Below are 17,665 nucleotides of genomic sequence, written 5' to 3'. Positions count from 1 at the left end.
GGTTGGGGCCGGGCCGGCTTCTCTGGCCCTCGCCCGGGCGGGGTGGGGGAACGGGACCGCGGGCGGTGAAACACGTGGGGCCTTTCGCCCCCGCAGAGCTACAAACCTGTCAGTTTTCCTGCGAGGGGGGGTTTAGCTCTTGCTGTCAAGTTACCCTTTTGACATAAAGTGATTTTATTGTTATATGATATTTCAAAAGAGGGGAAAAACTTCCCAAAACCTTCCCGGTTTTTGGTTCTTCAACATTTAAACATGCACAGTTGCACCTTCCTTTCTCTTCATTGATAGTTTCACTAGAGTTAAACTTTCAACCGCCAGGAACCACGTTTTCGGGTAATGTAGCAGGTTAATATGCAAGCTAAGCTGTGTGTGCCAGTTTTTAAGAAACAGCTTAAGTTTTACTGTTTCTTCTCATCTGATTTACCTAATGAATCAATCTCATTTCTTTGAAAGAGAAGAAACCTTCAGTTTATGTTATATGTATTTCACATACACAGTCTAAATAATCAGCAGTTTGGGATTTTCAGAAATTTCAAGTTGACTGTCAAGAAATGAAGGTTAGGACGTCATGTGTTGTACTGCGAAATCTTCTCCAAGGGCTGAGCTTCAGTGTCAGATACTACTCTGAGCATAACCATCTTCAGACAACGTGTCTTTATAGTAAAATAAAACCCAAAAAATGCCACATGCTGGACTGTTCAGAAAGTACATGCACACACAGGACCGTGCCATCTGGAAGCATCCTGCCGTGGAGATTCTTTTCCTGCAAGGTATGCTGCTTAAGTATAGACTTAATGTCAACAATCACATTGGCACATCTGTTAAGGAAGCCAACCATATTTTTCAAATGTCGAGGAAAATAAAGGGTTTGAAGCAGGGGGATAAATACTGGGATTTCAGTTGTGTTCAAAGACATATACCGTTGTTCAACTTTCCTATGCTGTTTTGATGTAAAGCTGCATTTTGGTTGATTTTCCTGCTGTAGCAGTTTTTAAAAAATTGGTATTTTCCAGAAAGATTCAGATAAAGTGTCAGGAGAAAACTGCAGGGAGAGATCAGCTAGAGTAGAGGCAACGGGTCCAAACTGATGATGCCAGACTTAACCACTGTGAGCTGGCTCAACAAAACTTGACCTTTTCTGTGCTGACCAGTAAGTCATGGTTTGCACCATATTAAATACTAAAATATTCCATTGACTTCTCATAATTGTATTCACATGTAATAAACTATACTTTAAAAGGTACTTGGATTTATTTCTGTAAGTAAATATTGTGTAAATTGGTGGCAACGTATCATGCACAGAGTCAGAAAGTGGTCTGAAATAATTTCAGGTCTTCTGTTCCTGTGTTTCTAATACAGAGTTTGCTGAAGCTATTATAAAAGCTTACTGCAGTATGACAGCCTGTAAACCGATTTATGTGCATAATGCATAAATACCGTTTAAAAAGATTGGTGTTTTGGTTTATTTTATCTTAAACATGTTTTCAGATGGATGTGTGGTTGTTCTAAAATTGTTTCAAGTTGACAGTGTTTCTTCAAAGGTGACCCAAAGATCATCTTGTTGTAACCCTCTTATTTCTAACCATAATGTAAACAGTTCCTAAGTCTGTGTCTGAAATGTAAACAAATGTTTCAAGGAGAACATAGGAAATCTTGATGGATGAGAATGTGTGGTTCTGTTTATTCAATGGCAGTTCACTAACACTGTTAGAAAAGCTGGTCTGTTGCACTGGTTCCAGGATACAAACAAGTGGTTTTCACCTGAAAGGAAGCTGTGCCTGTTTACTTTGGAGCAAATGTTTGCAAACTGATTGTCAGTGCGATCCTCAAAATCTTTCTAGATGCTCTTCTAGATGACTCGTTTTTCCCAGGCGGGGAGGTGTACAGTAACTCTAATATATACCTACACTGTGGCCACCAGCTCTATGTAATGTTTCCAAATAAAAAGTGGGAACTGTTGAAAACAAAAGGAGGGGAATCGTTGAAAGATTCAGTAAGCGTGGAGGTTGCCAAAATAAGTTGTGGATACTAAAATTTTACATAGGTACAAGGGGAGATGATACATGTACATGAAAGAGACTTTTTAAATATCCAGAAACCATATTCAGCTCAGGAAATTCCTGAGCTAAAATCGTTGAAGGCTGGGGGAATACCTGTTGGGGAATATCATCTGTGCTTGTCCCATTCTTATGCTTCCCTAAGTATACATTTGTGGCCACTGTGGGGTTTTTGTTTGCTTGCTTCTGGTTTGGGGAATGGTGTTTTCTTACAGCAGTTTTTCCAGTGACTGTGGTACTACTAACACATCCTGCAATTTCTTTACCTTGACCAATTACACGGTTGCTCCAGAGCTTCTCTGAGGGCTTTCATGGTTTCTTTGACTTGTGCTTCTGATTTGATATACTAGGCTAGAAGGACTGTTGGTCTGAACCAGTAATGAACAGTATTATGCTCTCATGAATGATGTGGTTTACGTTCATAGGGAGTTTGGTAACTGGAGCAGATAGTTTCTCTTCCTTTCAAAGTCTACTCATAACATTGGCATTTTAGATCGCATGCATTTGTGAAGACAAACTAGGAATAAACCACCAGTTCTTGATGGAAAGTGAGGATGGGGTAAAAAGTATATGCTGCTTTTTAAGTTTAGACGCATTCACATAATACATTGAATGTTATAAAATGCTACTTTGTGTGATCTATGCAGTGTTATGTACTGTAATATATGTTGTTAAGCTTATTTGATCAAACAAAATTTTACAGCAAGCAAAAAGAAGTAGCATTGTGCTAGCAATTTTAACACATTTCTAACATTTTTAAAGGAGAATACAGCTTTGTTGGCAGTGAGGTAGCAGTAGTCTGCTCATGGATCATGGAAAACCAGATCCTTAAGCTTATTCCTGATAAAATTGTTGCAGAACCCATATCAGTTCACTGCTTCACTTCATTCTGCGCCTTATGAACATTTATACTAACGCTTTTGAGGAGGTGGAGCAAGAACCTGAACAAGCTGCTATGACTCCTAGGTACAGGGACAGAGGTGTGAGCAGCATTGTTGTCTAGGAAAGGAAATGAGAATGATACTCTTAAGACAGGAAAATTATAAGAAAACACCTCTGAAGAAGGAAAAATAACAGAATTCCATAAAAATTAACTAAAAACTAGTTCTAGAACAAGAACAAACATATTTACATGTAATCAATTAAGAGCATACATTAATAGTACCCTAAATTTTGAAGAGAAGACTTAAATAAATGTGTCAAGTAAAGCACGTTTGACAATGCCTCCCTAAAAGATCAGGAAGAATTGAAAAGAAAAACTTATTGCAACCATGGTTTTTCTTTTTAATGGCACGTACTGTTGTAATAACGCAAAGTTGGTGTTGGGTCTGTAGCTCACGAATTACTGCCTCAATATATTCATATTGGAGTACAGAGTGCTGGCTTGTAGCCATTGTTGTCTTTCCTTACTTAGCAGGAAGGAACAAAAATCCCTTCCAAAAGGAAGCAAAATACATCCATAATAACATCAGAGCTTTTGTACAAGAATCTTCTGAAATCAGAGCAAGAAAACTGGAAAGATATTTCAGCAAGGTACAGAGCTATGACAAAAAGAATCAAGGAAAAATTAGAAGAATTGCACAAGTATACATTCAATTCGGGAAGCCCAAGGGTAAGTGGCAAAAAATACAAGCATTTCTCATCATCGAGTGCAAATAAAAGGCAGTGAAGCCATTTCTGCTATAAAATGCTCTTTTACTGATTATTTTATGGTGGTAGTTTTGAGTTTTGAATATTTTAATAATTGTGGATAGTAACAGCATGTGTTTAGAACAGCTTATACCTGTTACGATAGTGTATTTACGTTAATTTCTCCATAGGCAAAAGCAAGTAAAGATACAATAATCATCTGACTTTTTGATAAAGAATACAAGACGTTGTAAGTTACAAGAGCAACTGCAGGTGGTCTGAGCCTTTTGTTAAATTTAGAGCAGGCATAGGTATCTTAAGTACCCTAACTTTGAAGGAACCTTTCTGATGTGTGCAATTCCTTCCTTAGTATCAAATGTATGTGCTATATTCTGTCATTTGTGTATGTTACAATTGTGTTGTACAGAACAGTGATTGAATATATGGATTCTAAGGAAATAGTCTAACTATATGTTCGACTTGAAACGTGTTTGTTTTGTATTTAACAGATCAGGTTTGGAGAGAATGTGTACTTTGAAGAGAATGGCTGCATATTTCTTTCAAAAGTAGATGATGGTAAGGCATTTCTCTTCCTAACATGGTACGATTGTTAAAAAAGTTGTGCACGTATCACTTAGTGTACTTTTCTTACATTAAAGCTTAATTGCTCTGTTTCTTAAAATAACTAAACTAAAAATACTTTTATAAAATTCTTTAATGATTGATTAATAATTCTAGAAGCCTGAATCTGAAAAGATGAGGCGAAGAGAGTTAGGGAATAGTATATATTGATACTAAGGCAAGTTTCTGGAAAGGAAAGAGAGAAGTAACTTCTTTTCAGAAACCCTAACTTAACATTTTGAAAAAAGAAAAGCACATTCATGCTTTTTTATTTCTGAGGGGGTGGAAAAAAAAATTTACTAATTGTATTTAGTAAAAACAACTGTGCTTTAGGTATCTGAACTTTAAAATTTAATACATTTACTAGAAGCCAAGATCCACCCTTTTAAAATATTTTTAATAACAACTACAAGACTTTTTTTTCCCCCCTTGGAACCGTAATTTTTTGTTTATTTTTACAAAGTGCATTTGCAAATACCTTGCAAGGCAAATATTTGGTGTTAATAAATTCCAGTTGTATGCTTGTGAATATTGCAAGCAGACTTGTTAAACACAGATATTAACAACCACTGTTCATTTTGACAGTGCCTTAATTACAGGATTTTTTTGCTATCTCTTTTTTTTTTTAATGTAGTAAAGGACGGAAATGTTGGTATTTTATTCAGTACTGAAGATCTTGGCTTTTCTGATGCCTTTATTCAACGGATCAGAATTTCACCAGATCAGAGATACATGGCTATCAGCGTAAAAAGTGAAAATTCTGAAGAGGCAACCTGTGTTATTATGAAACTTGGTCATTTTCCTGTTGTGCAAAAAGTAATTCCGAATGTATTTAGTTTTGGTAAGTTGTTTATAAATATCCTGTGGATCACACCAGCTTTCAACACAACATTTTTGTTAGTTTACAAATAATATTACAGTATTTAATTAAAAAAAAAGGAAGCAACATTTTTAGATTTAATCCTTATAGCTGTTAAATTGTTTCTTATTTAAGATTTCTTCCACACTGCACAAGTACAAGTTATCTGATGTGGATGAAAGCGACTGCTTTCATGACACAAGTTTTCCTTCATTGTAAAAGCAAGCATTTATACATGTTCGAACAGTCATGCATATCATTATTTTTATTTAATTCAATACACTGCTTTAAAAATTTACTGACATAACTGTTTGCAATATAAAGATCTTTTTGAGAAATGTTCTAGTTATTAAACCCTTGCAGCTACTACTGAAGTCACTGATAGCTGTAGGCACTTAGCTTTGCTGAAAAGTGTGTAAGTGCTACCTACTATTACGTACTGGCTGGAATTTCAGCTGGACTCTCGGATGCGGGTCACAATTCAGAACCCAAAGAAGTCAGTCAGGCCTTGAGTCAATTCTTTCACAAGATTACAGAGCTTTATATTGCTGTTAAAGTAAGCAGAGGTAAACTGAAGTGAATGGGAAATCTTTATTTTTTTATAGTATGTTAAAGAACATAGCAAAAAGAGTGCAATAGCATGTATACAATGTTCCACATCTTGTATTTTGGATTATATTGTTAGATGTCATCAAGTATATACAGTGCAGTAAGCACTGGGGAGGGCAAGAATGTAAAACTCTAGGTAAAACTTCCTAGTTACAAAAATGAACAGTAGCAAGAACTTAATGTTGTAAGTGCACAACTGAAGTTTATAATGCCTGTTGAAAACCGGGCCTGAAAACTTGCCAGTGACATTTTTCACTATACTTGATTTGAACATGTATTTAGGTTAGTCTGGAAGAATCAGTACATTTAAGAAACCAACTCCCTGTTGCCTACATAGGTGCGACAGATTGTGGCAGATAATAAGAGTACAAAAAATGACTATCAGAATGACAGAGATTACACCCATTTCGTAAACTTACTCAGGTGTAAGTGAGGTACAGAGGTATCATGAAGTACAGAGGTACCTCAATCATGACCAAGAGAATTAGGTCTTATGACCACTTGCAAAGTATACGCTTGTATTGCATGATACGCAATAGCAGGCAGACAAATGAAAGTTCTTGAAAATTTACATCTGTGGTTTTTTAAATGCTAGGCTATAGAAGAACTTGCATTTCCCTTCTCAAGGCTTGTCTTCATCGTGAACCCTCGGCTACCTGTGCACTTTGGAGCCACATTGCTGTTCACATAGCAAATTGTTTGCTTTACTTTAGTGTGGTACTTCCTCGGGTTTTGTACTGAAAATTAGTATTTATTCATAAGACAGCATACAATAACTTTTTAAAGCATATGTAATAAAGATTATTCTGGTGGCTGTAGAAGCAGCAGAGAAAGCAGTAATTTGGCTGGATCAGTCAGATTATTAAACTTCAGAATAGCAAAGTTCCTATATTTAAATATTTCTAATGTTGGTGAACACATGTACCCGCATAGAAAACTGGAGAATTTTTATCTCAGCAGTACCAATGGGGCACGTGCATCATCTCTTTTCTCTAAGTGGTTTGCATGCAGTCACATGCAGTGGTGCAGAGCTCATTCATACCCTCTTTATTATCTTGCTACTCCATGTAAACCTCTGTTTCTCTGCTCAGTTTTAAACAGCCACACATCATCTGTTTTTCTGTTGCCTCCAGAACTCCCCCAGGGTCAAGAGCTTCCTCTTCCTGGGCCCTAGAATATTGTCCTCTGCCTTTTTTTTTTTTTTTTTTAAATATATTATGAGATTCTTGTTCTGTGGGATTCAGAGAAAACATGGAAAAATCTTTTTGTGGCTTACCCCAGCCTCTGGCATGTAGAAGTGCTGTCCTCAGTTCCATGTCAGCTGCAACCACCTTTTTCAGCATTGGGTGCAGTGTTCATGGAGCTCCATTTTGTCTCAGTAATAGCATATACTGTTCCAAATTTGATATGCATTTGTCTTTTTTCCAGAATGGGCTACAGATGATGTTCTGTATTATACAAGTCAGAAGAACCTTAAATGCCAGAATGTGTTTATGACCACTTTCACTAATCAGAAACATACTAAGTTAGTTTATACAGAACAAGATGCAAGGTAATGCTTACCTAAAATATAAAAAGTCCTTTACATATGCTAGAGTATTTTGTATATAAAATATAACTGGTTTGGAAAACAAATTCTTTCATATCATATTCCAAATGGTAAAAGGCATTTTAAAGTTGTGTTCTGCTGTCAGTAGTGCCTTATGCAGTCTGAGTATGTGCTCTGTTCTCCTCTTGATATGTGATCAACAGAGATTTAACTTTCCTCTCTTACCTCACGAGTTCAGCTGAGTTTATAAATGTCAAGGTCAGTTTCAGGTCAGGGTGTCCTTTAATAAATATGTGACAGTTTCATACAGGGTAAATCAGACTGTGGATTTCATTTTGTTGTCTCTGCTATTGATGTCTGATACATCTTTTAAAAAACATAGAAGTTCAGGCTAATCCTTGCTCTGGGTAATGGATGAGCAAAATCATTACAGCATTCCCTGAGATAGAACTATTGTTGACTGAATACCCTCTCAATAACCTTTCTTTAAGCAGTGGTTTAGGAAGACAAGAAGGCTCTTGCTAAATTGAGTGCAGAACTAGTTTTTCAGCCATGTAGCATGTGGTAGATATAAATGTTTGTGATTTTTCTTAATTCAAGTTACATATTCAGTAAAGAAATTTCAATTATACTTTCATCTAAAAAGACAAGAAAAAAACTGCAATTGAAACGGAGTAAATAAGATCCTTTGAACAAAAGGATCATGCATACTTTTGGAAAATCAAGTTGCACTGACCTGACACTTCCCCACAGGGAAACTGTTGGCATAATTCTGAAGGTCATAGTCATTACAGTAAATCTACTAGAAACTTACTCTAAAGGTTCATGTGCTATTGCAGCTCATAACTGAACTCACTTGTTCATCAGAGATGGCAAGACATTATTTTGTATTGCCATTGAGCAGTTCCATTCTACATCTCACCAGCTTTTTTAGGTGCACCAAACATTTTTTTTAGAAGCTGAAAATTTCTTCACTTCCTTAAAAAAAAAAAGCTACGAAGACAAAAAAAAATATCATCAAGGTCAGAGTCCTTGGAGAGAAGTGTAACCTGCATTTCAGCTTGGCTCTCTTAGAGGTAAGGTCAGCAGAGTTGAACTGTTGGAATCTCTGCTGAATGCAGTGCCGCACTCTTGCCAAATTCGTATGTGTTAGAGAGGCAGGAGGCTGATTCCTTGCAGACTTTAGGTCCCCTGCTGTGCCAGCCCTCCTAAAGATGTCAAGCAGGTGCAATTAGAAAAAATACCAAATACCAATACCAAAAAAATTGGAGTTCTTCTACTTGCAAATAATTAAAGGCACTGAAAATGCTATCTAAAGCATCCTTTCCTTCACCGGTCAAATATTTTGAAGTCTAGAGGGATCGTTATTGTAGTCACGTATTTGATCTGTATAATGTAGATTATGGTACTCAAGCCTGCAATTTCTTGATGAAATCTTCTGGATCTTTGTGTTGGACAGTTTTGCTTTTAGAGACATAAAGTCTTAAAGATTCAAAATGGCAAAGAAACTGCGATGTCCCAAAATGTGACATGCCAGTTAATCAGGATGACTTACAGAAATTTCAGCCTGAAGTTCTCTAATATTAGCATCCACCCACTGGTTATCATTCTGTTTTCTATTTCTAGATTTTAGAAGGATTTAAAACTAGTAGGTAGTTCCTAGTTTCTTAGATAGTTCCAAGACCAGTTCCTAATTGCCAGCTTTATTACTGCAACCTCTCCGTCTTGTCTCATATAGGCTTCTGTACTTTTTTAAAAAATAGTCTTTTTTGTCTTACTTGCTTCAGACAAAGTTAGGTCAGTAACACTTAGGCTTTTTATCAATTCATCTTTATAATAGCTCCTACTTTTCTTTTGTTATTGCTGTTCCCATATGATGTCCTTTATTAATTTCAATTTAATTATCCGTTACTACTTTTTTTTTTAAAAATAGGGTTATGAGTTCAATAAAAAGTTCTACGTTTTGCCTGAATTTTAAAGCCTGTATACATCAGTGAGCTTCCAGTCTATCTCAGTGATGCAAAAACCTGGATTCAGTTGGGCAACAACTGAACTGCTTTCCTTGCAGATTTCAGGTTCCACACACAAGATTTGAATCCCAGGATAAATGCAGCAGAAGTGGGTTTGGGAACCATGTAGTCTGGAATATCTCCAGCCTACATACAGGCATGCTGTTCCTTACCTTGCAGATGGAAGCCCATGATTCTGAAATAACCGATGTATTTTTAAAATACTAATAAAGTTTAAGCTTTTTTTTTCTTTTTTTTTTTTTTTTTAAATTATTCCTTACAGATTCTTTGTGGACATACATTGCACAAAAGATAGGCGTTTTCTCACTATCAACAGCAACAGCAAGACAACCTCGGAAGTTTGGCTGGTTGACTGTAGACATCCTTTTAAGTTACCTGCTCTTGTACAAGCACGAATAAAAGGGGTCATTTACCACATTGAGCACAGAAATGACGAATTATATATTCTTACTACATATGGAGAACCTGCAGAATATAAGGTAATTTTAACTGATAATAAGATTAATAAGATTCATACAGATACCTGTTGCAGATCATAGAGAAATAGTAAGGCTGGCTTTTAATTCTGTGCTTCACAACTTACTGAAATAATTTAAGAGAATTACATAGAGCGCTGCATGGATTGAAAGACTGATAGTAGTACATGGAGTCTCGCCTGTAGGATGCCAGTTTGATTCTAACTCCTTTGGCCACATCAAGAAATGAGTATGCTTTAACTGTCATTTCCCCTATATTAAAATGTAAGTTAATCATCTCAGCCTATATAACCAAACCACCTACAGTTCTGCTGGCTGCACTGAAAGCACTTATTGCATGAAAATCTTCTATAGATTAATCTATGAGAATTGAACTTACTTTTTCAAATGTTACTGAATTTTGCCCAAGTAAAGGGAGTTTAAAACCCTCAAGTTTTAGTTGGGCAAAACTCCCCAATACAAACCAATAATTTTTTGCAATAAAAATGTTGCATGAGATCACCTATGTGTCTGTACATCTCATTTGTAACTCTTACTACATCTTAGTAATGCAAGGTTGGTTTTTGTTTTTATAGTTGATGAAGGCACCAGTAGCTTCCAGAGGCATGGAGAACTGGCAGTTAGTTTATGCACTGGAGGAGAAAACCAAGCTAGTAGACTTGGAGATGTTCAGTGATCACTGTATTATGTTCCTGAAGAATGCTGGTCATCTTTACTTAAGTGTGATTTCTTTTGTTTCACATTCAGTTCAGTCAATAAAGGTATGTTTCAGCTTGGCTTAAGCAGCATAATATTTTTTCAGCACTGTTTCTTTTTTTTCACATAACATTTTAATGAAAGCAAAGATAAATTCCAAGAGTAGAAGTGGTTTGAAAACTGTAATACTGCCAAGTTTGTCATTATGACTAATTGTATTACCTGTGGCTGTTCTTCAGGATTTCATGTGGTGGCTTATTTTAGCACTTAGAAAGTTAGAGAGCAGCTATCCTATGAGTCAGTTCTTTCTTCAACTTATTACTGTCAGGTTCTTTAAAGTACAGCTGATTTCTAATGTAAAATAGGACTTTATTCCTTAAACACTCTGCTTAGTTTTACTGGGCTTGTTTTTGTTACACTCATCAGTGTAAGCAAGGAAATAAGTCTGGCCCTCCCACAGAAGAAAGATTAAAACATTCAGAAGACAAATATGGACACTGTCCCATAATAAATAGGAAGAGTTGATATTGCCGTACAATTTGTGCAAAGTATTTCTTCTCTTCTCTAGTTGTGCTAAATACTTGTGGATTAAAAGCAAAGTGACTCAATTCAAAACCATGATTCCTGGAGGCCATTCAGACAAAATACTTAATTGATTTGTTTGCCTGAAAGATACAATCTGAACTACTCGCAAGTTCATTGCAACAAGCTACCACTGCTGCATTCTATAAAACTGCTACAGAAAAAGGCTTTCAACAAAGTACACTGTATGGTCTCCGAAACCTTCATTTTTGAAAATGGTTGTAGTTTATTTATTCAGAAAGAGTCTGTAGTTACTCTGGAGAACTTGGACTTTTGCTGCCATTTCAGAAGTCTCTAGCAACCTAACCCAAGTAAGCAGTGGCCTGGCAGAGGGTTTGACTATGTCCCTGCTGCTCTCAAAGAATGAATCTTGATTTCTTTTATTCTTAGCAGAGTTAAAAATCTTAAATATAATAGCAGTAAGTGTCTGAGGGTGAATGTGCCAGGAAAAGGTTTTGTTCTTCATAATGGCTGGCACTAGGAACAAAGTTAAGAGGCAGGGGTTTTCAGTGGCTTAGCATTACTGAGCTAACTCACAGCAAAAGCATAACAACTGACATGGACTTGGCTGTATAACATGTTGAAGTAGGACTGGAAGTCGGAGGGGAAATAGGATCTAAAAAATAAAAACAATGCAGAATAATTTCAAAGAATGTTTTAATTTGAAAAAAAAAAACAAACCCTGCACTAATGCCCATTTTAAACTGGATTTGGATTTATTTTTCTTTTTTATTTCATAGTTGAACTTGATCCAATGGCCTTAGGGGAAAAGTTTGCCAAAGTCTTTCACTTTTTGACTGTTTCATTACTGAATTTAAAAGAAATACAGATTGTGCTACATACAAACAGAAGACAATTAGCTTGATATTCAATCTTTTCCTCTGAAGGACACACTAGGCAAAATTTACAGAAGTAGTGTAAGGGTCTCACTTGAAATGCTGTTTTCTCAGCTACCTACGTGGGCCTGTGAATTTGAATTGGAATCTCATCCTGAACATACCACCAGCACTTGCTATTTTCAGCTCACCTCCCCAGTACACCCCCCTAAGCGTTTTGCATATTCATTTAAAGAAAATAATCTCATTGAACAAGCTGTGCAAGAGGTACCAATTATTACGAATTGTCACACTACACGTTTACTAGCTAAAAGCAAGGTAAGATTTTTTTCAGTCCTTTTCCCATTCCCTTTATTCTTTCCTTCCTCCCCACCCATTTAAAGAAAATGCATTTGGCAGGTAATAGAGATTAAAAAATGTAAAGAGCAGTTGGTGCTATAGTTACTAAACAGTGGGTGTTTTCTTCAGTGCTACAGAGAAGAACAAGAAAGTTGTCATAAGATTTTTTTTTCCATTAACCTGGCTATGCTAGAGGAGATAACGGTACACGATGACTCAAGAATCTTGGTATAGTGTAACTCAGAATTGCTAGTTGATGTATGGTATCATACTCCCATGGTAAATGAAAAAGATGTCAGCTGTTGAAAAGAACACCCCACAACCAGCTGCACAGCATAGATCAAGAAAGGAAGGTTTTAACAGCCTGAGTCTAAAAAATTGGAGATGTTAATAAAGAGTTTGTGCTGCAGTAAGTGGTAAACTATTTTGTTAATAATAGATATTCTCGGTGTTAAAGCAGGAAGGAAGACGTGGTTGCTTTGCTAGTTTAAAAACTCCTCAGGTGTTGCACTTAAATGAATTTTATACTCTGCATCCGTAAGCCTACACAGCAGAGGTTCAGTCTCTTGCTTTATTTTTCAAGAGTGCTTTGTACATTCTAAGTGAAAAAAATTACTGTAATCAAAAAAACACATTTTAAAATAAATAATTGAAGTTTTCATTGCCATGTGTCATTGAGATTTCTGAAATGTCCTTTATTGTAAAATACTCCTTCATTTCCAGGATGAAACTTTGGTGCCAATAACAGTTTTTCATAATATGAATTCTAAAGAGCTACACAGGAAACCACTTCTAGTTCATGTATACGGAGCTTATGGCATAGATTTGAACATGAGCTTTAAAGAAGAGAACCTGATGTTAATTGAAGAGGGTTGGATATTAGCGTATTGCCATGTTAGGTAAGTCAAATATAAAATGGAATTAAGATTTTGATCTGTGGGATATACAGATATTTCTTGATATGCAAGTGAAGAGGTACAGAAATAATTTTTTCATGTAGCTATACCTAATTTTTCATGCTTTTCACTTCGATCTCTTTTTAGATTTTTTTTTTAAAGTAGTTTTTAACAAAAAATAAATTTACTTCAGGAAAAAAAAAAAATTACACTTTCAAGACCACATACTGCATTTAGGTTCTTAAATCAACAGGATGGTTGTATGTAACTTTTAATCTTTTGAAGTCTCATTACTTCTCTTCTCATCTTTGCTCAAGAAAAATTTTGATTACACATTCAAATTGCAATGACATGCTACCTCCCTCTCTTTCTGAGGGCATTGTATACTAATGTTCAGTCTGCATCTTCTGAAAACCGTTTGCCTTCTACAGCAACAACTAAGCATTTAACCTGCATCTCTTGTTCTTTTATTGGCTAAATCCTCTGTCTCCAGTTTAGCTACAAATCTGCTGGTTTTATAAAACCACTATGTACAATAGGCTTCACATTTTCATTGAAATAATAATTCAGTAGGTAAAGAAGATAACAAAAGAATCACTTTAGGGAAGGAAGGGGGAGAATGAGCAATTGTTTGCCCAGTTTCAAAACAAATTCAGCATACAAATATATTCAGTCTGCTATATTCAGTGGCATACATTGTGCTGTTCTTCCTCCCACCCCTTTAAGTGTCTTAAGATGGAAGTCAGTCCTAGACGAAGATGGATTCTTCATCCAAAGATTAATTTTGGCAGACAGACTAGTTAACTCATTTTAAACTTGAAACCTGAATAAGGAAACTTCAGCTGGCTTAGAACAAAACTTGTGGTTGCATAGAAAGGAATATAAATAAATTTTAAAATTCTATACTACAAAATATAACATTTCAAGTAGTATTTGAAATTCACAAACTAGAAAAAAAAACCTAACAGTCTCAAAATTTAAGCTAAGCAGAAGACAAATCTTGAGAGTCTCAGTGTGGGGTTGAGAAATACTATTTTACTATATTTAATAAATGCTAGTGTTAGTGATAAAAGTATTGAAAATGTTTTAGATATTTTAATAGTTTCCTGTATAAAAAGATAATATTAGTGTCTGATTTTGTATTGCCTACAATGACAGTGTCATTTCCTAAAGTGGTGCTTTTCCTGTGAGTTCCAGGACACAAGCACACAAGGGCACGGAGTGCGCTTATGCAGTTAGGATTTTCACCAATCATCATGCATGGATTTTTTTTGTTTGCATGTTGTGTATTTTAGCCATAAAGGAGGGTAAAGACAAGAATAGAGAAAGGAGGAGTTAACTGGGAAGGAAAACGATGGTTTTGCAATTCTGTGGCAGCTGCTGTCCTTTCCTTATCTGAAGCTTTGCCGTGTAGTGTTTTCCAAAGAGACAATTCCAACTTTAATTGCTTTAAATTTCAGGGGTGGAGGAGAGCTAGGCCTTAGCTGGCACAAAGATGGATGTCAGCATAATAAACTCAAAGGTCTCCATGATCTTAAGGCTTGCATCATGCTGCTGCACAAACTAGGATTTTCTCAGCCAAAATACACAGCACTAGCAGCTGCCAGTGCTGGAGGAGTTCTTGCGGGAGCCCTGTGCAACACTGATCCAGAACTTATCAGAGCCATGGTTTTACAGGTGAGGTGCTGCAGACCTTTTATGGCTTATGATGTCAAACTGTATTTTGTGTTTCATTCTATCAGTTTCAGAATTGGAAACATTCCAATTCAGAATTCACTTTCCTTGTTTGAGAAAACCTTGACCTAGGCATTTGAAGTCCTGTGTCCTATTTGCCAACTTTTTTTTTTTTAATAACTTCTAAGGCTCCTTTCGTAGATGTTCTAAATACAATGATGAAAACTCATCTCCCCCTGACAATTGAAGAACAGGAAGAATGGGGAAATCCATTAGCAGACGAAAAATGTATGAAGTATATCAAAAGCTATTGTCCATACCAGAATATTAAGACACAGGTAAAACTATGCTTTCTGTGTGGAATACTACAGTAATAAAGTGTAGCAGTTTATAAGAAAACAAAAAGCGGATAACTGGAATTTTAAAAAAAAAAAAGTCTATTTTACCTTTTCAGTGCTTTAAACCCCAGTATTTTAGAATTGTCTTAGCTGCTGCTTTGTGTTAAAATGAATCATCAATACAAATACAAACTATTTCAGTAATAGTCTTAGCAATATTTGGAGTCAGAAGTGACTACTGAAATTACCCAAACACCTTCTCCTAAATAATCAATTTCAAAAACTGTTTTTGTTATAGGACTGCCGGGAAGTAACAGATTATTCCATCATATAACAAACCTCAACATGTAAAATACTTTCTCCTTTTGTGGGGGGTTTCTCTTGTTCTGCTGGGTTTTGCAGAGTTTGTCACAGGAAGAAGGAGGTATTTTCCATTGATTAAATGCCTTTTCAGAGGCAAACAATGAAATGGGAAAGGAGCTATACCTTTGACATTGTCATCTCAGAGGAAATCTTTCTTTATTTGAAGTAATGTGTTAGCTGTGTTGCATAGCTTCATTAAGTAAAATCTTACTATATAAAACCAACTACTTTTTGTGCGTAGAAAGAATGCAAAAGTAAACCTTAACTACTGTTCTAAGGTGAACCATTCCATAATTATTACTCCCCTTTTTTTGTAATCATCAGCAAGCAGACATGCATCAGACCTTTACTAGTGGGGAGAGGATGTTTTTTATTACCTTTTGCAAGTAGATGATCCCCTAATACAAAGTAATTTTTCAGACCAAAATACTTTTTGCAGTTAGAGTGATAAAAGTACTTTTTTAAGAGCAGGTAATTATGTAATGGATATGTTTTTAGATAAACCATAACAAATAGTACAGTTAAATAGAGAAGAATTTGTTACTCGCTTTATGAGAAAAATCAGTTGTCAAGTATTTAACTGGTTTTGTTTTTTAATCTCAGTGTTATCCTTCAGTTTTTATCACGGCATATGAAAACGATCAACGAATACCACTAACAGGAGTTTTGCAGTATGTTCAGAAACTTAGGAAGGCTGCACTAGATCATGCCAGCAGAACAAGAAAGAAAGGTAAGAATAAGAATATTACAGATACATGGAGTTAACTAAACTAGAATATTAGTAGTCATGTAATTAAACATCATAGAGATTGACTCCTCCTTAAATGCATTCATTTGCACTATACGATCCAGTATCTAAAGCTCTGAAGTAATTTCCGATATCTGCAAAGATGAGATGTGCAGTCATACTGACAAATAGATAAACCTAAGCTCCTAAGATGCACTCTCCAGAACCTTAAGAGGGACCAGATATCTCTGTATTGTAGACCTGCCTGAAAATAGTTAAACTTACATGTGTTAAATATAGTGACAAACCACAACAGGTTCAGGAAACCCTCTGAGATGAAAAAAAATGAAGACTGGGAGAATATGAGTTGGGCTCAGTCTTTCCTAGGCCTCAACATATGGCGACTGTTGGACAGGGCTAGGTGAACCCATACTGTCTAGTCCAGCTATTGATACGGTCAGACTGCAGTTCTCCACAACACGTGGATAAAAATCTTATTTTTGCTGCTCTGTACAAACCTACGTTTCCCAGTCTGCTAAAACTGCAGGTGTTAGTCCAAGGTAGAATGACTACAATGCCAAGACATAGGCGCTTTTATACCTGAAACTTAACACTAGCTTTGGGACTGTTTCCAGCAAAAGGTACATTCAAGCCTTTTTATTTTCTACTACCATCTAATCTGGGGAGAGGCTTTTACCATCAGTACCAAAATAGATCTTGAATTTTCTAGATTTCATTATGCCCCTTCTCTGCTGGCAGCACAACTGCAATGGTTGAGAAAGGATAGCAGATGCTGCAATTGCTGTTGCAGTTGCAGTCTTTGCTCAGAAAGAAAAAAGCACATCTTTCCAAAAAGACTCAGAAAGAGAACATGCTAAATATATAAACATTTTTCAAATATGTAGTTAATAGAAATACAAATAGTTCATCCAGCAAGCCCCTATATTCTTTTTTTTTTTTCCTTAAGGAACAACAGAAATTCTGTCAGGACAGAATAATTCTTATCTATCCCTAAACAACTCACTCACTTTTTTCCTCGTTCATTCAATGTCAAGTGATCGCTAGCTTCATTGTTCCAGGAAATTGGATCCCTAATATCATCTTAGACATCCAGGCAAATGGCAGTCATTGTGAATCATCTTGGGAGGATTCACTGAATGAGGTATGTTCCCTTTATTGCACACATCCATAACATGTTGGAGGGAGGTGTCCCCTCGACTGATACTTCAACCTTAGTAGTTCATGCAGTCAGTGAATGTATGTTTGAAGTATTAAAAGAAAAAAACAAAACCTACTGGACTTAAGGTTGCTTTTGCAACCTTTTACACATATTGCAAGAGCAACTGCTGGTTTTATATACATATAAAAACCAGCAGGTTTTTTC

General features: G+C 36.0%; 1 protein-coding gene across 1 annotated transcript; it reads left to right on the top strand.

Moving 5' to 3' along the window:
* Positions 1–551: 551 nt before the first annotated feature.
* On the top strand, positions 552–17,443 carry PREPL (prolyl endopeptidase-like; the record flags this gene model as incomplete). The annotated part of the gene is made up of 13 exons (XM_009585769.1): positions 552–770; positions 3,472–3,669; positions 4,196–4,262; positions 4,942–5,148; positions 7,204–7,327; positions 9,617–9,833; positions 10,406–10,591; positions 12,059–12,262; positions 13,007–13,182; positions 14,640–14,856; positions 15,042–15,191; positions 16,158–16,284; positions 17,337–17,443. Coding segments are annotated over exons 1-13 (2,199 nt in total), but the record flags the coding sequence as incomplete, so codon positions are not given.
* Positions 17,444–17,665: the final 222 nt, after the last annotated feature.

The sequence above is a fragment of the Fulmarus glacialis genome, unplaced genomic scaffold (assembly GCF_000690835.1).
Source record: "Fulmarus glacialis isolate BGI_N327 unplaced genomic scaffold, ASM69083v1 Scaffold48699, whole genome shotgun sequence".
Lineage (NCBI taxonomy): Eukaryota > Metazoa > Chordata > Aves > Procellariiformes > Procellariidae > Fulmarus > Fulmarus glacialis.
Note: the sequence above shows the minus strand (reverse complement) of the source record. Positions and strands in the feature narration are given on the sequence as shown.